The sequence below is a fragment of the Aspergillus alliaceus genome (genome assembly GCF_009176365.1).
Source record: "Aspergillus alliaceus strain CBS 536.65 unplaced genomic scaffold BDW43scaffold_26, whole genome shotgun sequence".
Classification (NCBI taxonomy): Eukaryota; Fungi; Ascomycota; class Eurotiomycetes; order Eurotiales; family Aspergillaceae; genus Aspergillus; species Aspergillus alliaceus.
In genome coordinates this window covers 274,581-296,812 of record NW_022474709.1, presented here as the reverse complement: position 1 = coordinate 296,812, position 22,232 = coordinate 274,581, and the positions used below count along the sequence as shown (strand labels likewise).

Genomic DNA, 22,232 nt, shown 5'->3' with positions numbered 1-22,232 from the left:
CTTCTTATGTCATTGGAATCGTTCCTTATCAGGCTAAATGGAGAGAGTAACTCCGTTCCGGTTGCTTATCGATAAGCAACTAAGATATTCCAGTCATGTTCATTACCCACACCCTATCTTCCTAAACATACAAACTCCACCGGAATTATTGACATATGAGAAGCAAAGAAAGATTAGACAGGAACAAACAAGGAACAGTTAACTCAATTCGGGGTATCCATATAAGAAACAGAGAGTAAGAGTACAACAGGATCAGAATATCAAAAGCCCTGAGAAAGCTAGGGGTGACATGTCCTGAAGTAAAGAAAGATGCAAGCGGATCAACATATGTACGGAGCAAAGCTCCTATGATATATATCCAGTCATTTTGATAGCGAAAGAGATGCTTGCGATGGTCAAAAAGGAACGAAAATGGCGGACAAGATCATATACTCTCAGTAAACCGGCTGCCCCGGCTACCGTCAAAGCTGGGGTGACTTCGACCCAGCATATCTGGTCGCTTCGGTACGGTGGGAGACAATGCCCCCTGCGCCACAGGGACAATCCGCGATAGAGAGGGTTCATTGGATAAACTAGCGTCCGCGGAGCCAGAAATAGGTGTCCTCGCAGGCGATGGTCGGAATATCACCACGGGATGCGTCTCCTCGTCTTCCCTAGTATAACTCACGTCCAATGGCATGCCATACGGTGTTGAGGGAGGCGGTTGAGATGTCGGTGAACGTGGAAGGACCGGTGAGCCTGGCGGGAAACTCATACTTGGCTCCGAGACAGTTGGGGAACCCTCTGAGAAACCACCACCATATCCATCCCCTCCCGACTGTAGCACTGAGGGAATCTTCCGACCAGATATCTTTTGGAAACCACGTTCGCTGGCGCCAGAATCTAAAGTACTTTCTGTATGGGTAGACAGACGTGATTGTCTCCAACGCTTCATGAACGCCGGCGCAAAGTATGACGCTGTGAACAAGGGATCATTGCTGGACCGACGCGAGACCACATCTGCTGATCTGGTTACAGATCCTTCTCCTATAGCAGTGCCAGTCATATCGCCGTGTGGGAGGACTTCGGGAGCTCTATGTTGATATGCTTTCCGCCTCCGGAGCAAGAGGAAAACTATCAGTACCAAAACCATAGCGCCAGCTACGCCGCCAACTACGCCGCCAGCAATTTTGCCCTTTGTTTCGCTGTCGAGAGCACCAGAGCCTTGGGAAGAAGAGCTAGTCGTTGAAGAGGTCGTGCTTGTGGCCAAAGGGATCTGCTCGGTGGCCGAGGGCCCTGATCCTCCACCCCAGCCGTACGAGGCACCACCTTCGGTGCCAGAAGGTGAGGACGTCGTAGAAAGCTCTGATGTGGTAGAGGTTGTCGTGGATGTAGTTGTTGACGACGTTGTAGTTGTGCTGGAGGAGCTGGAGCTGGAGCTGGAGCTCGATGTCGAAGACGAGGCTTGGCTGGAGCTAGATGTCGGGGAACTCGTTGTGGAGGCTACAGCGGAAGATGACCGGGGCGTTTCAGTAGAGCTCGTGAGCGAAAGAGCTGTCTGCGAAGAAGCAGTGACGGAAGCAGAAGAGATCATAGGAAGAGAGCTAGGCGAGATCGGGGAATCATGACTAGTCGTCACAGATGCTGTGTCCGATGTGGAAGTAGAAGAGGGGTTTTCTTCGGGAGTGGGGGAGGAAATAGCCGTGGGGCTCTGGTCAGAAGAGTTTGTAGATTCCGTGGGCTGGCTGACATCGGCCGGAGGTGGTGGAGTTGCTGCCGGAGCATTAGGTGTCGTCGGGGGGTTGTCATTCACAGCTATCGTGGCTTGCATAGACGCCTGGTCCTTCGCGGGTGCTTCGCCGCTCGTTTCGAGCTGCGACCCTTCCTGCGCTTGCCGCCTCATCCTGTCTCCTGAGGTATTTATGATTGTCCCGTAAACCGATGAATTCCCGTTGTTCGTACGTCCCGTATCATCGTTACTAGCTGTTGATATATTAGTCCTCTTCACCAATCTGCTATACCGAGGGTGCCTATTGCCATGATGGGCCATTCTGGTCCGGCCCCGCTCTTAGCTATACGAGTATGCTCTCAGCTGAAACCAGCCAGGAAGTTATTGGACGAGTGGTAGCAAGTCGAGGGAATGGCGATCGACTAAGATCACCGTTGATGCCCAGGATCGAACCCACGAGCCGCAGAGTTTCAAGAGGGTTAAGAAGAATAAAGTATACGGTGCCTGCCTGCACAACACTTAGATTGTCTGCGAAAGAAGCGGTTTTCAAGAGAGCGCAAAGAATTAGAAAGCCGAGATTTGAATGAGCGAAGGCCAAGTAGGCCGCAGACTGAATATATCAGGATTTATTGAAAGAACGACAAGCGGTCACTAAGGGATTGCTCAGGCTCGCCCAAGCAGAGAACTTCCGACAAGATTAGAAGTCTTTAAATTCGTGAGGACCAAGGAGCGGACGTCAGCTGCACCGAAGGGCCGACAATTTCAAGAGTAATAACGGAAAAAATAAATTCGAAATGCATGGAAATCTATAAACCGGATTGATAAGAAATCGAGCTAGCCATCACGATCGCTGAAGAACGGTGTAAATGGTGGCCAAGATTACGAGCAGCGGATGACGAAGATTCGTCATCCACGTATCTCATGATAATCTCAAATACAATTGACATCTGAGCTCGTACATACCTGTAAGGAATGAATGAAGAGAAGCGAACGCAGATGTAATTTTTATCGGGATTTCGTTGATGAGACTTTCCCCAAAGTTTGAGATCTCCTCCGGCTCTAATCCATCGTTGCCGAAAGCATCGAATTGGGTGTTGCGAAGGGAAAATAAACTGACAAGAAACCCTCGACGATGGTTAGGTACCTCGAGAATATGATCGCCAAATTTGTTTCCGGTTCACTTTTCCTCAGGGCTCGGGATCCACGTTGACACCGGACCCAGCCTTGTCTCTCGCTTGTTCCAAACTGTTCCGTGGTAGTAATGTCACCTCGGTATTTCCACCATCCGATTCAAAGCCGCGACAATGAGGCGTGAATAACTGTAGAGTGGCCCCTGGGATGTGTTTCCGTCCACTAACTCCAGGAGGATTAAGGGAAGAGGGAATTGGGAGGGGAGGGGAGGGGAGGAGCGTGAAGGCGGGAGAAGGTGATGGAGGAGAGTGAAGGTGAGGGGAGAGAAGGAAAAGACGACGTTGGACCTGACAATGAGAAGAGAGCGGCAGAGAATCGATCAGGCCAGACCTAAGAATAACAACAACATCCTAGCCCGTCTGGGGAGGGTCAGGTCTTAGATTTGCACCGTCACTAGTCGTCACAATACGGCATTACCATCCATACCCACATCAACAACATGGATGAATTAGAACGTCAACCTTGAGATTGGTTTTCCGAGTGAAGTCACGAAGCGACCTCTTTAAGGCTATCTTGATGAATTGCTATATGCTCAAGAAGATGAGAATACCCATCAATTGCATTACATTAAGTGTCTGTACATTTGTACTGGTAGATTTGCTCCATATGTCTTTAATTACTGGTGTTCCTGTATTCCATCGACAATACCGACTAGATGCGTAATGACGGCTTTCCCATTTTAGGGATCAAGCGATGCCGTTTTTGCACTCAGATCTAAATTGTCATTGGCGGGAAGTGCGAGAGCCAAGACTGAGTTTAATGAGACACTGATTCCAGGTCTCATTTTCATTTAACTAGCCTTGCTTAGTGGCTTTGTTTAATATATAATGCCGTCCTGTCATTATCTCATTACAGCGATTTTCATACGTTCTGAGATCTCAACGGCTCATCACCTCATCCACAACCGAGAAACTATAAAATCTCGAGGCTCTCTGCAAGGCAAGGAGAGAGAGCAAACATACTCTCCAACATGGGGAAAGATCAATACCATGATCTGTCTACCTACTAGTAGTTTACCAGGTAGTGTATGTATGTATGTATGTACGGAATACATACATTTGAATAACACTGTGTAAATGAACCCCGTACTATGATTGGATTTTTATCTGGAAATTGGTATGAACAACCAGAATGTTCTAGCCAATGTCGAATCGGTGCGCCCCACGCGGCTTGGAATGTGTCACCTCAACCTAGTGACTAGACTCTTTTCAGCCGTCTCATCCTTTCTCGCTTGTTTACTTACATAACCTGTACCGAGGAGCAGATACCCACAGGAATGCCAACAATACCTTGATATTAGCCTGGAAGGGGGATGGAAATGCCCCATTGAAAATAAAACATACCGACCCGGACCAGTGCCTGAGGACATTTCCTGATATATCTCCTGCAGCAAGGGGCCGGGGTCTACTAGTGTTTTGGTCGCTTTCCCATCTATCATGCTGCAAGGTACAGTTTGGGGTGAGCTTATAGTTCCTTCTACCATTTCCATTGGCAAGTTGTGTAACTCTTATTCTGCCGTGCTACCTTCGGACCTGTGAACTACTGACTAAGGGCTACCTGCCTTACAGACGACGACATTTATCGTACCCTTTGTAAGCAATTTTTTATAGAAAATGTTTTGTTGGGAGATTCCGTCTCGGTCCACTCTTGCTATTTTTACATACCGCAGTGGCGTGTCTATCTCCCGTCTTGGAACTCCATCTCCGGAATGGAAATTTCGAAGAATGCAGGAGTAGGTTAATGGGCTCATTCAGCGGGTCCAATTGAATGGCAGACTACTAGTAGTAGTCTAGTACTACTACTATAGTATTAGCAGTACTACCTCAAGAGTGGGACATGATTGGTAGACAGGGTAGAACTAGAGAACAAATCTATTGGACTCTCGCCCGAAGACAGACAGAAAATCAAATGGCCTATCACCAATCGTACAGAACGTCTGATTTTCTAACTCTCCATTTCTGTGCCAGAAACCCGGCCATCATGAGAGTAACAGGAAATTTACTCAAAACAAGAGGCGTCAAAACCACTCACGCAACGCTAGCCATACTATGAGGGGGTATTAAAAACGGACAATCGTTTCTTAACCGGAACTTAGAATGTCTCCAGTTCATCTGCGCCACCCTCTTCAGCAGGAATCTCGAATCCTTCCTATTCTGACAGTTAGCCCCCCTAATCCTGAGTCAATCCTGTGGAATTGAGTCCGTCATACCTCTGTCGAGTACAAAATGCCTTGGATGTGCTTCACCAACGTATCCTCCTCCTTTTCCAGCTCAGGGTCTGCCTCAATGGCACTTTGCAGCAACAACTCAATGTCCCGAAGCTTGGCAAAATAGAAATCCCGCTCCTTCTCCAATCCGGAAATGGCCTCCTTCTGGGACGCGATCTCTTGCTGCAGGGCAGATACATTAGGCCCGCCCGCTGCGGCGACTCGTGGACGACCCGCGGTAGTAGTAGGCGTAGCTCCCCGTCGCGTAGCTCCAGCAGAGGTCGCGCCCGCACGAGAGCTACCAGCACTAGCAGGAGCACCCGAAGCCTTCCGACGAGCAACGGCATCATAATCGCCACCAGGGTAGTGTTGGTCCCAGTATCTCTTCGTCCACTGCAGGAACTCAAGGTTATCCTGCATGCGGCATTTTGTAAGTTGTTCCACAGGAATTGGCTTGTTAACTTGGTGGCGACCGAATACGTCTGCAGTAAGATTGTGTTAACGAGGATGTTTTCACACCAATCCAGAACGAAACGGCCCAGGAACATACTTTGGAGGACCTTGAAATTCTGAAGGTAGGCATACTCGGTATTGACGTTGAATCTCACACGGGACATAGGGACGTCCACTGCACAGGAAAAAGCAAGTTGTTAGTCCTATGAAACACGAATACGTGTTAAGATTGTACACTCACTGAAGATCGAGTCGAAGACTTGACAATAAGCAGCACTATGTAAGATCACACATTAGCCCACTGAGACCATTTGCGGACATTGGATTGCATTATATCCCGCGCATCCTCGGTTTCTGGAAATTCCCTGGCCGTATAAGAAAGCACAGATCTTCGTGAGGTGAACGTACCCCGTTCCGCACTGCTCAATCTTGGTAAGGTTCAGCTGCAACAGGCTGTTGAGCCATCCTAGAAGTTCTTGTCTAATTGAGTTGTTGACATTAGTCGCCGATTTCCACACACACACACACACACACATGATAGGCTTCTTCTTTCGCAGAATGATCTGAAAGGGGTGTCCAACGAACCTAGATTCGCCCATGGTGGGGTATATGGTGCTGGCCTTTGAGTTCAGTTGAAATCACGGGAAGAGCTCTTGGGAGTATAATGAATCAGGGAGGCGACAGCGGAAACAAAGAAATTGTAGCGATGGGTGTTTCCACAGGCAAGTGAGAGTTTGTTTTGGTCCGAGAATTGAGGCAAAATAAACGTCGAGAGGATTGTTTTGTTGCTGTCGACAAAACCCACGGGACCGCCATGACGCTAAGGGGGGCTTCGGCCAATCACAGGGACCCCTGCCCCTTTCCGCGAGAAACAATTGATTCCTCAGGCAAATATATGATGGATCCATGATATCCACCCAAGTAGGAGGTAATTGTTGATCGACGGCGCCGTTGTGACGGGAAAGACGAGTTTATCGGGTACTACAGGGACGGTACGGACCATTTTTAGGCAGGAGACTAAGTTCAATTAATAATCCCAAAGTGAGAAAGCAAAAGAAATCTTTCGAGTAGCAACGCTCTATCGCTGTCCAACGTATATCCACAAAATATTATATCCAACTAGAAGTGCAACCAACTGGAGCAAAAGAAACAAATCAAAGCAAAGGACCCTAGATATCCTGAATAAGTACTCGTATGAACTCCCATAAAACCAGAACTTTTTCTGCGATAGAGCAGATAAATAGCAAGTATTCGTCTAGGGCTGTTTCCTTTTTATCCCTCTAATAATTCAATGCCATCTAATCCATATCCAAAATCCATGATGACGGCTCGAGAATCCTGGCTCGTGGCCACAATACGTCGATAGTCAGACTTCACGCTTAGCATCCAGCTGGTGGTCCAGCCCGGTAGGTCAATCGACAACTCTCCGGTCTCCGCATCAAAAACCTTCACGCTCATATCATAACTGCCACTAACAATTCTCTGGCCCACACTGTCCAGATGCAGAGATCGGACAAGCCCAACGTGACCTTTCAGCTCATTGACCATCTCACCGGTGTTTGCATCAAACTGATAGATAACTTGGTCATTGCCACCGGTGAGAATGGTCCTTGCATCGTCGCTAAACTCAACGCATGCAAGTCCGCGGTCTTTGCTGTGAAATTCCTTGACACAGTGTCCGGACGTGATGTTCCACAACTTCGCGACCCCATCTCCGCTCGCAGAGACAATCAAGTCGCCCCGTAGCTGGACTGCATTGACGGGACCCCGGTGCCCAACAAGCCTCTTAATAAGAGCCCCGGTATGCCGATCCCACACACAAACGGTAGTATCTTTCGAACAAGAGACAATATATCGGCTATCAAGGCACACATCAAGCACACCTGCCCGATGTCCTTCGAGGCGCCGAATGGGCTTGTAGTCATTCTGAATATCCCAAACAATGCAGGTATAGTCAGATGATCCCGTGACCATAATCTCGTCGTCGAATTGAAGGCAAAGGACGGAAGCACTATGGTATTCGGAGGTTTGCTCGACGGGGGTAGTAATCCCTGCGGAAAGCGTGGGAGGAGGGCAAATTGTGAGAAAAGGCGGCTTCCCAGATGATTGCTGGGATGAATTATTTACCGGGCCAATACCAGCAACATCTCCTGGAGGGGGTCCAATGATTTTGCGGCACGGCCAGGGATAATGAGCATCCCACACTCTGATGGTCCGATCACGAGACCCAGTAATGATTTTGTCCCTGCAAGCGGTGAGTTGGTGACAACGATCTGCTTATTGAATTACATACTCATCAAACTGGGCACAGTACACACTATCCTTGTGTCCGTGGAGATAGATAGCAGCGGCCTTGCCTTCCTTCCACCGATTCTCTAAAGCACGTCGAACAAGAAACATTCTCTTCCAGTCTTGGTCAGGTAGAGTCTTGCCTAAGCCAGCGGATCGGTTTTTCTTCGGGATCCCGCCAGGGTGGCGGTGTCCATAGGTGTGGCGGAACACATGTCTCCAAATATGCCGGGAGGATGCCTGCTCACTCCAAGTACGAGAGACCATTTCACATTGCATGAGAGACTGAGGGTCGAGATAAGTAAAGACATGTGACATGACCTCCGGTGGTAGATAAATCACCGGATCCAAGCGTAGAATAGCTGGTTCGGAATCAGAGAGTTCGGAGCGGTCGCGCAGGTCAATGCCAATGCCGCTCTCTGAGTCCCTCGTCAGCCTCGTGTCGGAATATTTCGCACCATCCCTCTCGACCCTTGCCAATTCGTTCTGAGCTGCCGCTGCCGCCCGAGCCGCCGCGCCTGCATATATATCGTCAGGGAGAACAGGGGGCTCCAAACCACCGCCTGGAATCGGTGCTCGGGGAGACATAGGTGGTGCGTAAAAGCCATGCAGTGCCGACACACTGCTATGGGATGTCCGACAATTGATACTACTGCCTTTGCACCAGGAATGCCTATTGCTCGGCATGAATTCTTGTTCATGGCTCACATCATCCGGTTCATCTTGATGATGGTGGGCGCAATGCCTGGAAGACTTGTTACGGATCGATACCGATAAGCGACGGCCTAGGGCACGCAGGCCATCGACGGGATGGCGCAGGCTGGAAAAGCTTTTCGCTTCCCGGCGCCGAGGGGCAGGTTCGGGGAAATGATTCATTTCTTCCAAGACCTGCCCCTGCTCATCAACATCTGACACCCCGCCCCATACGTCGTTTTCCAGTGCGGTCGTCTGGTGAGTCGACGAGGTAGCTGTCCGAGGTCGAGGTCTGAAGGATAGGGAAGGACGTCGCCGGGAGGGAATGGAAGAAGCCTCACGTGGTGACATGGTGTTGTAAGGCAAAGATGTCGTGGGAGAGATAATGCAGGTCGTATCGGGAGCTCCGCAGATCAACTATATATCGACACTAGGGGCCTCCCTTTTCACGAGTGTTGAGACACAGTTCCAGGGAGCAGCAAGGGGAAATGTGAAATCGGCGATAAGTTATGCAGCGAAGCGTCTGTGGACTCTTCCGCGGATAATCTGTAACAGACAAACTATGGAGGGCTGAATGATGTAGGCAAGGGAAACAAAAAAAAAAATAATGGTCCGCTTTGAACAATTTAACTCCTGATAAGAAACACCGACACCCTGAAGAAACAAAGAAAGCGATAAAGGATTTTCTAACACCAAAAGAGAAAGTGAGAGAAAGGACCAAAAAGATGAAGATCTAGCAAGTCTAAGAAAAAGAATGAGAACAGAAAGGAAATAGGGAAAAAAAAATAATAAAAAAACGGAATGCTGACCAGGAAAAGACGTCAGGAGGAGAGAAAAGGGAGAAAAACTTACTTATCAGCAGGCGGTGAGATCTCCACAAGAAAGAAGGGAAAAAAATAAAATAACATTTGCCCCCAGCCTGATCAGCCCCAATTTAATGAATGCAAGCAACTTGATTGGGTGTCATTGGAGGCGAATGAAATTACATTTATGGAAGAAGGAAAAGTTTATCAATGCCCCATTTTGACCAGAATCCATACTCCGTACCACACAAAGCCTTTGCCCCTGACCTTTAAGGTCTTGGTGGCGGAAACCTTTTCACCCTTAATGCGAAAAGAGAAAATTCAGAGAGAAAATTTTTCCCTCTTCGAAGGTTCAAGTTTCTCTTTCTTCCCCCGTAATTTCACGTAAATTCCAAAGTCAATCCCAATGCCTTACTTGGACAAGGTCAAAAAAGGGAAAATAAAAAAAAAGGAAAACAAAATTTTGGGGAGAGAGAGAGGTTACTATTTCGGGACTCCAACTCAGTCTGACAAGTCAGCCGGACAATTTCTTGGGAACAAATACATTATCAGTACTCTGAATGCATGAACAATTCCAGTAAGGAACAGGTCAATTGAGTGGGTGTCACTTACAGTCAGATTGTTTCAGGAGTTTAACTTGGTTACTGAGTACTGGTACTGTACAGAACTCCCTTTAGTACACAGTATCTTTTCCATCATCAACTCCATCCGAAATCTAGGCCTGTGCAAGAAATCCGCGTTCCGCCCCCGTGGGGTTTCGCAAATCCTTACCATGATCCACTCGTGTCGTTGGGCACTGTCAGTGTGCTGTCAAGTGCCAACTGATCGTCAATTAAAATAAGACACGTTATTTTAACACTTAATGGATAGTTTATAATTTCTTATTGGATATTCTAATCTCATGGTTTTAATATCAACCTACCTTATTTTTGAACATACGCTTTTTATATTTACTTTGCTCACTTCTATACCCTTAAAAGTATATATAATTGGCTCCAGATATAACAGCTTGCAGCTATATAATGGTATCGACTTATCCTCTAATTTAAAATCACCAATATGCCTTAGTAGACATCAGTAGTAAACTAATATTCTAGACTATAGTTTCTACAATTGTGCTCTTCTCCCGAATGGATATATGAATTGAACTGTACTAAGATGTCATAGGCCGTTAATCATATTCTACAGTCCATGGAACGAAGGTAACTAGAAAATATATTACAAAATTTCTGTCCGCTACATCTCCGCACTAGCCTAATGGATATATATCCAACATGAATACAATTCCACAGCTTAGTTGTTTAGCTAATGGTTGAGATAGGCCACCTAAACCTGCTTTGAAATATGAGAGAGTGATTGATATTATAATGTTACTGCTAACGGCCCTTTCGTAGCAGCTGAAGTAAGATGAGATATTTAGCAGGAACGAGAAGATATGAGAATGAAGGGGTGCAAAGACATCTTTCGCGGAGACTTTCAACTACAGAAAGGTGAAATTTGGCGAGGCTGAAAAGATTGATTGCTCGCTACTTGCTGAGGAAGCAGAGAAACCATCTACATGGCAGACGCACGGCCAGAAATCGGGCTTCGTTTGTTGTAATTGTATTTTATGGTGCGCACCAGAGATTAGCACACTGTCACTCAGTATGGACGGAATGGACTCATAATCGAAACTCTGCTCTTCGCGCCTAAAGCCGCTTTTGGAAGGGTCTTCCTACCTATGCAAAAGTAGAGTGATAAAACCATCTAGCCACAGAAAAGCTCTACATATTGCAACTGCACAAAAGCCTGCCTTTAGGGACTGTACATCACCCGGACAAAGAGGTCACCTGCGTATGTATTGTCTCCTGTGCGCTCCCCGAGTCCAGTGAAACGTAGTTCAAGCAGCTCTATCCTATCGAGTAGGAATGAGCCAGCCGGCAATTGATTTTTTCTCTTTGCATCGAGGAGAATTCGTAGATCCTGGGCGCTAATGCATAGTTTGTAGGGTACTACTTCCCCATTCGATCGAGGTGCATAGGACAGCCCATGTGAAATGGTCTGCCTGTTAAGATAAACATAGTCATTGGTGTCATAGCCATAGTAATTTGCGCGGAGCATGTAGCTATCAAAGACTTCTTGCTCCAGCTAATCTTGGCTTAGCTGTCTTCATCAAAGCACTCATACCTGTATGCAAGCGGAGCTTACCGATCTGATATGGAGTCTCAGGTCACGCTTTCCCAGATTGATATGTTCGTCACCGCAGCCCGGAAACACATACTCCATGTCAATCTGGACTCTACCGCCAAGATCTAGCTCAAGGACCATAATCTTCTCCTGTCCGCCTTCATAAACCCTCTGCTCTACATAGATCCTTGGATCCGCACAGTTCTCCTCTTTCTTAGGGATGAAAGCCGTCAAGCAGACAAATCTGCCCCGATCATACATCGCATCTGGATTTAAGATTTCCGTCCCGTCTGCATGCCCGTCATTTCGCTTGCTTCACCAATAACGAGCGGATCGATTTACATACCAGTAAAAACGATTTTTCTAAACGGGTACCCCGGTACCTCGTTACGTTCTCGACTGATGTCCTGACTTCTAGTAAAGATAGTGAGGGGATGTTCTCGACCGCGGCTGTAGGCTGCCACCATCTCCTTGAGTGGGCCCTTGCAACTCAACTTGCCGAAGATGCATCCTTGGGATGTGGAACGGCTACCTTTACCTCTGGACTGGAACTGGGGATTAGATGTCGCTTTGGATACTCGACTCGCGGTCCGTTTGCTATGCAAAATGGGGTTGTCATTTTCGTCCAGATCGTAAACTGTTGCTAGTCGCGGTGATGATCCCATATTTCGCTTCTACTTAGGGAGGTCGACTGGAGTCTAGGATGATTGTTACTGAGCAGGCGGGGAATGGAAAAAATAGGGCGGGGGATCTTATATGGGAGTCCCATGCGCCAGCCTTGTAACCGGTGGCGCAAGGCAGACTTGTAACTACTGGATGTTTACCGTGCCATGAGAGGAGAAAGGCCTATCAGAAATAATTCTCTATCTAGGAATGTAACAGTTCATGTATTATATATGTGTCTAAGCGCCGGACGGGCCAGTCGGAAAGAAGAAACTAAATGAAGCGTCCAATTCAAGCACATATCTTCGGAGACCAGTGGCTAGAAGCTCTTGTTGAGATTATTATTTACAGGGACTGTTAATTATAGGCAGCGTTATAGGAAAACAGGATGCATGACCAGAAACCGCTGGCGTGATACCTGTAACATGGCAAGTATTTGCTGGGTTATGGCGAGGTCTAGGTATTAGGTTAGTATATTTTTGGTCTAATCACAAGCCGTACTGAAATGAACGTCAAATCAGAGTGCTTTGACAGTCTGAGGAGATTGATTAGGTCCTGGACCTATTTCCAGACGTGCCGTTTCTTTCCATCTCTTGGACAAGGTTGAAACAGATTACAGCAGTCCCGAAGCGCTTTGATGACTTGCACTGGAAGTTTCCAAGGTCAGGCCTTAGCTTGCGTCGAACATGAGCTTTTCTTATGGACTCTTTGACTATTTGCGAGGAACTTCCAACAAAGGAGACAGTCTCTTCCTTACGGACGATATCTCCGAGGTCGTTGCGGCGGGGTTGAAGAAATACAAGAAACTGTAACCCCGCAGCAACGTAGATGAGCAGAATATCCACTATATCGTAGCACTCCTTGACCCACGGATCAAGTGTGAATTAAGATAGTAAGAGCTTGATACTAAAAAAAAAATACAACGTACCACATTCTCAGCTAGGTTTATGTATTTACGAAGAACATCTAATTCTGGAGCCGTTATCTCACAGCGTGCAACTGACCTAGCCTAAAGAGTATGTTATTATAACGGAAACTTCGAAATATTCCTGGAGGATCTTGAAATTATTTCAGATATTGGTAGGTACCTTGATTCTTCCATTGCTAAAGTTTGCCTAAGGTAAGGTTATTCTAACGACAACTGGATCTTGACGGCGGAGAATATCCGCGGACGTCAAGAGCCGCGCAAGACAAGCAAATCAACCCAGGGAAACAGGTACTAGTTGACCGCACCGTTCAAGTTGATGCATTCTCCTAACTTAACGCAGATGAAGTAATACCCCCGTGTCCAGGACTTGGATAGCTGCACCTTTGTTACGTAAATTGTGCCGGGCCCAGAGTGGCAATTGACATGTTCACTTTAGAGAATCGCTGGTCCGACCGCCCGAAGTTCTTTTTTGACTTCGCTCTGCCAAGCGGACGAAAGAGGCATAAAGGCCGAAAGCTAAGAATGCGCCAATGAAGAGAGAACGCATGGTGGATTGCGGAGGACTAAAGTCTGTTGACAGACGATCAAATGTACCCCGGCGATCCGACTGCCGAAAGAAGGTGTTTTGACATAATATAGATACTTTGGAGAAGATCTTAATGTAGAGCTATTCCGCGATTTGTCAAAACTAAAGCTCTTCCCTTCCAGCCTTGTTCTCGGAACCCTTGGTGGATATTGTAGCGTCACTAAAGTAAACAACCTTAGGGCTGCCACTTGGAGTGGATATGACCTCTTGGCGCTGCAGGTTCGAGGTTAGAAACAGAGAAGGAAAGGGGCACAGAGAGGCCAGACTGCGTCGTGGGTTGGACTTAAACCTCGAATTGCATTACGAGAAATACGAAACTGATATACAAGTTCTGGTTGAACTGCCCCGATGAAGCCCAATATCAGCAGGTAGAGAGCTGGGAACAATGGAAGCACACGCTGAGGTCTTTCTACCCTTTCTTCAAGTTCCTTTTACTAATATTGGAATCTGTCAAAACCATTCCTTTTTATTTTGCTGAAGAGGTTTCACGCGCGCAGTATGTCATGCCCTAAGGAAAGGATTGCGTCCGAAGAGACTGATACATACTCGTCGGCAGACATGGCTGCCCCGGCAACTACAGACAAGGCTGTGTCGTCAGCTGTTGCAACATCGAGCTCCGTCCAACTACAAACTTCCAAAACACCGACATGCACGATGTTCACTGTGGTGTTAATACTCCTTATGGACATTGTGATCGTGGTCTTGGCCTGCTCGTGGGGAAGCTATTCAAAGTCTATTCGTTATTAGATCGTGGACACGTATATGTCTAAGTCAGCATTGTCAATGACATTGTCCACCCTCTAAGAGTGTCTGTTGCCAATACTGGACCTGAAGCGGTACCTGTTACCATGTATCGGTAATTATCAAGTTAGATGGTCGGATGAGAAGATCTAATGTTCTCATTTTGGATACATCCTAAGGGGACAATTTCAATCTTATTTCCCTGGGTTATTCATCTAGTCGCGGACATTCACCAGATGGATAGCATATTCAAGTGATAACCCAGGGTATCTACTGGATGCCAAAGACTTGTCAGCATTAGCTATGAAAAAGTCTATACGAGACGTAGTAAGCTTGACCTGCAGCAACGTTATAGATCTTCCATTCTGGCTATAGCTGCTTAAGATATTCAGTTAAAGTGGAATCATCCGAAAGCTATTATCTGCGTCTCAGAGCCATGCCCGCTCTGATACCCTATCGCCTACATTAGGCAACTCAGCCCTAAATGGGTCTATTGTAACACCTGGAGCTGTCACCGCAAACTGCACTTCTACATCGATTTAAGAGTAGCAGAAGCTGAGACACCGAGTCACGAAGACTCCAAACCCCGCCCTTTTGCCATGACAGCTTCTCGTGTTTGGGTGTGAGGAAAGGCCCCAATCAAGTATTTAATCCGGTCTGGCGTTGCATGCGGTTGTCCGGCCGTTGGAGTACCTCACATTCGATGGGCCCCAAATGTGGGGACAGGTAAAAGTGTTATAAACCCAGGGCAGCACACCCAAGGCGTAGGGATGAGAACAACACAAAAGACGAGTCCCATGGCTTAGCTTTTATTCCTTGTGTTGGCCCTGGCAATCACCGTGGCCCGGACCGTAACTAGCAGGTCTGATGAGATTGCCAAACCATTCCTGACCGGGCGATACTCGCCTCCCAGAAATGCGACCGCCTCTCTAGCCGATGGATCCATATTAGGCCCAAGATATCTTAGCTGTGGATATGGACAGACGGAATGTGATCGTGGTGGATGCTGCACCTATTTCTGCTGTGGCTCCGATGCTGTGGCGCTGGGAAGCTTTGTTGAGATGATGAAAGGATAGCACGGGGCTACCCCAGTGCTGTGAGATGTATACTGAACAGCCATGCCGTGACCGCTGCGCTCCATTTAGCGCGGAGTGTTGTGGTGATGGGTATTATGTAAGTCCTTGTTGCCTTCCTAAAAATATCGACATGCGGTGGTGATGCCAATAGTGTGATTATGGGTATAAATATTCCAAGACACGCTGTGTAGTTCTTTTCGTCTTCTTGATTTAGCCTCGGCTGATATTTACTAGTGTAAATGGGGCTACACATGCGATGAAAGCGACAACAGCAGCGACCCTGAAGTTCCATCAAGCACACACTCATTGACGAGCACGCCAAACCCTGTAGAGTCTAATCTAGCCACGACCACGACTACGACCGCTATCAAGACAAGCTCAACATCAACTATCACTCATTCTAAATCATCTATATCAACAAGGACGAAATTTATAACCACTCCGGCAATAACCAGCACTTCATCCTCCATGGACGCTTACACTCTGTCCGATGCAACAGGTGCAAGTCCAGCTCCATCACTACGAAGGATCCGACAGAGAGCTTGACCATTACTGCGGCTATTACGCCTCTGACCGGTGGCTTCAACAGCTTCAATTCCGAACACATCCTGTTCTGGCCCCTGATGGTAGTTGGACAAGCAATATTGATCCAAATTTAGGTATGCTCTGGCAATTGTCATGATAGTTAGTCGATGGCTTGGGGCTGGTATGATAGTCCCTAGAAGGATCATGTGCCATATTGGGCTCATTACTCAACATATATTGTGAAGACTAAGTCCCGGGCATTGTCACAAACGGGAGAATGACTACAGGGTAAAACATGGGGATACTTACATATCGGAGATAATGAATGGTTGGCTGATATATTTACTAATGCTTAGCTTGCATTAAATCCGCATGATAAGTTGGGTAAGGACCTTGGGGGTTCGATGACCATCCCCCTCTACTACATGCTCTCCCACCTTTCTTAGCAGTAAAAACATTCAACTCTTTCTTTCTTTCTTTCTTCTGCGTCAATCTTTCTCATGTCTGGCTTTATAGAGTGCATCAACCTTTAACCGAACACCTTATCGTATCCTGTCAGAGTAAAGCGATAATGAACATCCCCCTTCTTCATTCGCATCATCGCCTCCTTGAGTCCCTCCTCACCAATCTGCAGCTCCTCAACCCATCCCCTGAGACCCTTGTCAGCTGCCAACTGGAGCATGTCTAGCATCTCCCGCCGACTGCCCAAGTGACTTGCCCCGATCAATACTCCGTTCGCGATCAGGTTCTGTGCTTTGATGACTTGACCTTCTTCTTCGGGAAGTCCCACGCTGATCCAGCGACCATGGACATCCATGATGGACAAGTACTTGGCCAAGTCGAAGCCCTGGGAAGAGCTAGCGCAATTGATGACCAAATCAAACGAGCACAAGTGATCCTTCTCCCAACCTTCCTCCGCGGTAGCAATGTATCCATCTGCCCCCAGCTCTCGTGCATCCGCCTCCTTGGCACGAGACCGGGAAATGGCCCAGGTCTCCGCTCCTAGGGCTTTGGCAAACATGATCCCAAAGTGGCCGATGCCGCCCAGTCCCACAATTCCTACCTTCTTGCCAGGTCCGGCGCCATTGCGGACCAGAGGCGAATATGCGGTCAGACCGGCACAGAGCATTGGGGCGACGAGGTTGGACTCCAGCTGCTCGGGAATGGGGAACACCCAGTGCTCGTGGGTGCGCACATGTGAGGAGTATCCGCCTTGGCTGACGATACCAGTCTCGGGCCACTCAGTGCCGTAGGTGTCGATCATGAGGACGGGGCAGTAGGTCTCGTTGCCATTCTTGCATTGCTTGCACTCGCCACAGGAGTATGACTGGGCACCAACGCCGACACGTTGGCCTTCTTGGATCAATGTGACCTTCGGTCCGACTCGAATTGCTCGGCCAATGATTTCTATCGGAGGTGAACGCGTTAAAAGGCTCACGAGGTCGAGAAAGATAACACTTACCATGGCCCACGCAAAGAGGGAACCTCTGCTCTCCCCAACCGCCTATCGCAAAAGATGCCGCTTTAGTTACTGCTGAGGGCGCTAAAGGGAATACTGGCAGATGACGAGGAACAAACCGCTGATGGTGTGCAGATCACTTCCGCAAACACCGCAAGCCTCAATTTTGATGTCGACGTCTATCCCAAAAAAGTTGGTCAGTTGCGCCAGCTCATGGGTGTATCAAAGACGGTTCCAACATACCATAGTCGCCGAATGGCTTCAACTTGAACTGCGTACGACGGTATCGTTAGACTTGTGTCGAGCAATACGGGAAGGGGAAGGGGAACGGTCAGCACGTACAAATCGCTTGTGGAAGTCGGTATAGGTATCAGGTCCATCGACCTGAAAGCCTTCAGCTTCCTCGGGATAAGGCATCTTGTTGATACTGATCGAGTTTTGGTGGAAAAGAAAACACCTGACTATGTATGGTCAGAGATGGTGGGAGCAGGGAGGGAGAAGGACCGCCCCTACCAAGGACGAAGCCCACCTTTATAATTTGGTCCCCACGCCAGCAACCTGACAGAACTGCGGAGCCATGCGCTCACTGCTCGTGTTTGCAACCACAGTGGGTATTATCATGCTCAGACGAGTTGGCAGGATTGGGCACTCTATGACACGGAGAATTTCACTGCCTGCAGCAGATTGAGCGACTGAAATACTGCTAGTAGATAATCGATGCTCATGGGATTGGATTGAAGAGACCTATACGGCTTTGTTTACATTAACTGCCGCACCAGACAAGTCCGCTTCAAGAATTTCGAGCAAATATTCATGTCGATGTATAATTGTATCTATTAGACCGCAATACACTATACCTTAGGTTGGACTGTATGCAAGACACGAAGCATCATTGGAGCATGGTATGCAGTTGTTCTACTTCCTTTTTTTTTTTTTTACCCCTCATTAGTATTACAAGAGTTCATCTAGACACCCTTACTAAAGAATAGTGGTAGCCACTATTGTACATCCCACCAAAGAGTTAGTAACTTCCATCCGATGGAGTTTGTCCACCAGTGAGATGTTTAGGTTGGAGTAATTTTGGCGTGGGGGCAACTTTTGGCTAGAAGAGGGACCGGCATTCCGTCCGAAGGCCCGTTCTAAGAATTCGGTTAAGATAATTTTATGTACCAGTCGAATTCTCAACTTATATCAAAATTTCTAATATTGACGGCCAGAAGTAGGCCGCACCAGCCGCAGCCAAGCATTCTACTAGTTCAATCTTTCCAACAGTTTATTCTTCACAAAGGGCTATGTACAAGTGAAGTTAACTATGCAATATCCGGCAACGACCGCTCCACCTCCATAGCTCCTTTAATTCCATCGGCCACGGCTTGAGTTTGAACCTCGCTCAACCGTTCTAAAGGCCGACGAGGATAGCCACCGTAGCCATAATACGACTGGATGGCACCCTTGGTGCCCGGGATGGCAGTCTTGGTGAGAACCCAATCGGCGGCGCTCAGCAGCTGCTGGGCTTCCATAGCCTCTGTAAAGCGACCAGCGCTCCAAAGATTGAAAATCTGCACACACAGTCGGGGAAGAACATTGGCACCACCGGCCAGGATGGCGGAACCACCTGATACTAAGGTCTGTAGGGTAAAGTCCGCAATGCCACCAAAGGCTACATAGGGATGGTTTTCAACTTTCTTGGTCGATGCATTCTTGCGGTGGGGTGTCAGAGGCGATTTGGGCATGATGGCGTTGAGAGCGGTCGCGACACGAGTTAATTTGCCTGTGTTGGCGCAGGTGAATTTGGTGCCCACGATATTAGGATGTTGCGAGATGCGGATGATCAGATCCGAGTCCATGTCGATTCCGGCCACAGCACCGGGGTAGTTGTACAGGATCACCGGCAGAGGAGAACCATCTGCCACCGCAGTGAAGTACTTATAGATGGTTTCATCATTACCAACTGCGTAGCGATAGTAGCTCGGAGGGACGATGAGGACATATTCCGCACCGGCTTCGGCGGATTCTTTGCACAGCTCGATTGTGCCACGAATGCTGTTCTCGCTGGCTCCAGTGATGACGGGGACATTGGAGAAGCCAGCCTCCACCAGAGCAGACCGCGTCTCACGGATAACAGACTTGCGCTCCTCGCGGGTCAGATGAACGGCTTCTCCGTTGGAGCCCATGGTGACCAGACCGACCAGGCCGGCCTTGGCTAGTCGGACAGCATGACGACGGATGGTTGGGGTGTCGAGTTCTTCAGTGTCCGGATTGAAGAAGGTCATGGTAGGAGCGTAAACTCCGGTACGAAGGGGGGTACGGGACGCCATCGCTATTGATTCCTTCTGCAAGATGTTAGTTAGTTCTGCGACTCTTACTAGCAACTATAGAGAAGCATCTATGAGCATTGAACACCTTACCTGGTAAATTACAGGGCACGTTTCTAGCTAATTGAAGCCACCAAGAAACAATGGGAGGAGATCGTAGCTAAGCCCAAGGCGCTGCGATCAGTACACCAGTGATGGCAACTAATATATCCATGGCATCTCCTCCGGCTAATTGTTCTCTGATGTTTTTACCCCGCGATCATTGATTATAGAAAGATTTCCCCCCACCTCCCCCACTTTCCTAATCCACTCCAGCGTCAGCCTTTTGTCCGGAGAGACATTTTCCCACCAATGATGATTTAACAGTCCCGTCGTGGAAAGAAATCCAATCGGGATTGAAAGTCGCTCGGGAAATCAATGACCGAACCCAGTTAACTGTTATTTTCTATGATGGCATCGCAGATAAGTTCGTTTTCTAAATATCAAGAAGGCCTCATTCTCAATCGTAAGGTCAAACCAAAACATAACCCTAATAGAAGGGGAAATTCCTCGTTTTCTTACCACATAATAATCCAAAGGATTGACAAGGTCCTCGTATAAACCAAACTGACCATAATAAATGCACAAATTAAGTGCCCCATCGGCTAATGAGGTTCCCCAAACGGGCAATCCTGTAGATGGAGATTCCTCCGTCATTAAACGGCTCGCCTACAAAAGTCATTGAATGGACTGCGACTTTTTCTTCTTTCTCTTTTCCATTTTTCTCCCTTCCCTTACCCCACTAGTAACTACCTCAGGTTCAAAGGCTCCAAGTTTACAATTGACCAGAAAACAATCGCAAAATGGCTCCTCCTAGTGTCTTGATGGTAGGTATAGCCTACAAAACCCCTCCTCTCTAACCATGAGGGACCCCAAAAGCTAACCCTCCTCCCCCCCAAAAAAAACAGGTTGGTACAGGAGAGTACACGACAGGCTACGTAGGCGGAACAGCCTCAACCTCCGACAAAAAAGTCGGCGTAGTCGGCCTCACACTCTTCGACCTGCGCCGCCGAGGCAAAGTCTCCAACCTAAGCATGGTGGGCGTCTCAGGCCGCAAATTCCCCGGAATCCGTACGCACCCCCCCTGCCCCCAGTCCCCATCTCCAGAACCGAATCCATGCTAAGACCAATCCCAACCAGGCGACCACCTCCAAAAGAACATCTCCGAAGCCTACAACGGCTTAGACGTCTCCTTCACCTCCTTCCCAGCCGACGACCAAACCGACCCAGACGCCTACAAGGCAGCCATTGACGCCCTGGAACCTGGCTCAGCCATCACAATCTTCACACCAGACCCCACCCACTTCCCCATCGCGCTGTACGCCATCCAGCGCAAGATCCACGTTCTCATCACCAAGCCCGCAACGCAGCTCCTCTCCGACCACCTCAGGCTCCTCGAGGAGGCGCGCAAGAACAACGTCTTCGTCTTCATCGAGCACCATAAGCGCTTCGACCCGGCGTACTCGGACGCGCGCGCCAAGGCCCGCTCTCTCGGCGACTTCAATTACTTCTATAGTTACATGAGCCAGCCCAAGAGCCAATTGAAAACGTTCAAGGCGTGGGCGGGCAAGGAGAGCGATATCTCGTACTATTTGAACTCGCACCATATCGATATTAACGAGAGTATGGTGCCGGAGTATGCGCCGGTGAAGGTGACTGCTTCGGCGTCGAAGGGGACGGCCGTGGAGCTGGGGTGTGCGGACGAGACGGAGGATACGATTACGTTGCTTGTGGAGTGGAGGAAGAGGAGTGACCCTAGTCGGGTTGCGACGGGGGTTTACACGGCTAGTTGGACGGCGCCGCAGAAGGCGGGCGTGCATTCGAATCAGTATTTCCATTGTATGTTTGCTTCCCTTTCTTTTCTTCTATTTTTCGGGTCTAGGGCCGGAATACTAACGGCGTGCTACAGATATGGGATCAAAGGGTGAGGTCCGTATTAACCAGGCTAAGCGTGGCTACGATGTCACTGGAGATGAGGAGGGCTTGATCTGGGTGAACCCGTAAGTAATCACTTTTCGACCGAGAACTTTCCACCTCTAACAGGGCATGAATGCAATGTAGATTCTACATGCGCTACGCACCAGATGAAGATGGCAACTTCAGTGGCCAAACTGGCTACGGCTACATCAGCTTTGAGAAGTTCATTGATGCCGTAACGGCAGTCAATGAAGGCCGGGTGACGCTGGACCAACTTGACGCCAGACCTCTCCCGACACTCAAGAACACGATTGCAACGACAGCTATTCTGCATGCAGGACGCATCTCGCTGGACGAGAGGAGACCTGTGGAGATTATCTCCGACGGTGAGAAGTGGGAGTTGAAGTGATTTGGGTCTCTCGGGCTACAATATTGTATGTGATACGTGTAACCATGAATGTTAATGAGATACTT

The 22,232-nt window shown here is 48.3% G+C and overlaps 7 protein-coding genes across 7 annotated transcripts; 1 reads left to right on the top strand and 6 right to left on the bottom strand.

Moving 5' to 3' along the window:
• Positions 1 to 313: 313 nt before the first annotated feature.
• Positions 314 to 2,462, bottom strand: BDW43DRAFT_102841 (uncharacterized protein). The gene has a single exon (XM_032037789.1). The coding sequence runs from the start codon at positions 2,027 to 2,029 to the stop codon at positions 425 to 427; it is 1,605 nt and encodes a 534-aa protein (XP_031899596.1). The 5' UTR covers positions 2,030 to 2,462; the 3' UTR covers positions 314 to 424.
• Positions 2,463 to 4,486: 2,024 nt separating this feature from the next.
• On the bottom strand, positions 4,487 to 6,380 carry eb1 (microtubule-binding protein BIM1). Its single transcript, XM_032042179.1, has 6 exons — positions 6,144 to 6,380; positions 5,967 to 6,038; positions 5,800 to 5,834; positions 5,656 to 5,733; positions 5,109 to 5,587; positions 4,487 to 5,047 (listed from the first exon to the last, which is right to left on the bottom strand). The coding sequence occupies exons 1-6, from the start codon at positions 6,155 to 6,157 to the stop codon at positions 4,991 to 4,993; spliced, it is 735 nt and encodes a 244-aa protein (XP_031899595.1). The 5' UTR covers positions 6,158 to 6,380; the 3' UTR covers positions 4,487 to 4,990.
• A 113-nt stretch (positions 6,381 to 6,493) lies between these two features.
• BDW43DRAFT_102817 (F-box/WD repeat-containing protein 2) lies at positions 6,494 to 9,210 on the bottom strand. The gene is made up of 3 exons (XM_032037788.1): positions 8,750 to 9,210; positions 7,852 to 8,704; positions 6,494 to 7,803 (listed from the first exon to the last, which is right to left on the bottom strand). The coding sequence occupies exons 1-3, from the start codon at positions 8,889 to 8,891 to the stop codon at positions 6,831 to 6,833; spliced, it is 1,968 nt and encodes a 655-aa protein (XP_031899594.1). The 5' UTR covers positions 8,892 to 9,210; the 3' UTR covers positions 6,494 to 6,830.
• A 1,495-nt stretch (positions 9,211 to 10,705) lies between these two features.
• Positions 10,706 to 12,209, bottom strand: BDW43DRAFT_278485 (uncharacterized protein; the record flags this gene model as incomplete). The annotated part of the gene is made up of 3 exons (XM_032042178.1): positions 11,856 to 12,209; positions 11,531 to 11,799; positions 10,706 to 11,470 (listed from the first exon to the last, which is right to left on the bottom strand). Coding segments are annotated over exons 1-3 (821 nt in total), but the record flags the coding sequence as incomplete, so codon positions are not given.
• A 4,292-nt stretch (positions 12,210 to 16,501) lies between these two features.
• Positions 16,502 to 18,363, bottom strand: BDW43DRAFT_278479 (NAD(P)-dependent alcohol dehydrogenase). The gene is made up of 6 exons (XM_032042177.1): positions 18,017 to 18,363; positions 17,830 to 17,948; positions 17,731 to 17,758; positions 17,607 to 17,666; positions 17,491 to 17,532; positions 16,502 to 17,435 (listed from the first exon to the last, which is right to left on the bottom strand). Exons 2-6 carry the CDS (start codon positions 17,902 to 17,904, stop codon positions 16,558 to 16,560), a joined length of 1,083 nt encoding a protein of 360 aa, XP_031899592.1. The 5' UTR covers positions 17,905 to 17,948; positions 18,017 to 18,363; the 3' UTR covers positions 16,502 to 16,557.
• A 434-nt stretch (positions 18,364 to 18,797) lies between these two features.
• Positions 18,798 to 19,805, bottom strand: BDW43DRAFT_320020 (dihydrodipicolinate synthase family protein; the record flags this gene model as incomplete). The annotated part of the gene is made up of 1 exon (XM_032049003.1): positions 18,798 to 19,805. One exon carries the CDS (start codon positions 19,803 to 19,805, stop codon positions 18,798 to 18,800), a length of 1,008 nt encoding a protein of 335 aa, XP_031899591.1.
• Positions 19,806 to 20,644: 839 nt separating this feature from the next.
• Positions 20,645 to 22,167, top strand: BDW43DRAFT_311826 (Gfo/Idh/MocA family protein; the record flags this gene model as incomplete). The annotated part of the gene is made up of 5 exons (XM_032047256.1): positions 20,645 to 20,668; positions 20,750 to 20,912; positions 20,982 to 21,680; positions 21,751 to 21,841; positions 21,903 to 22,167. 5 exons carry the CDS (start codon positions 20,645 to 20,647, stop codon positions 22,165 to 22,167), a joined length of 1,242 nt encoding a protein of 413 aa, XP_031899590.1.
• Between the last annotated feature and the right edge of the window lie 65 nt (positions 22,168 to 22,232).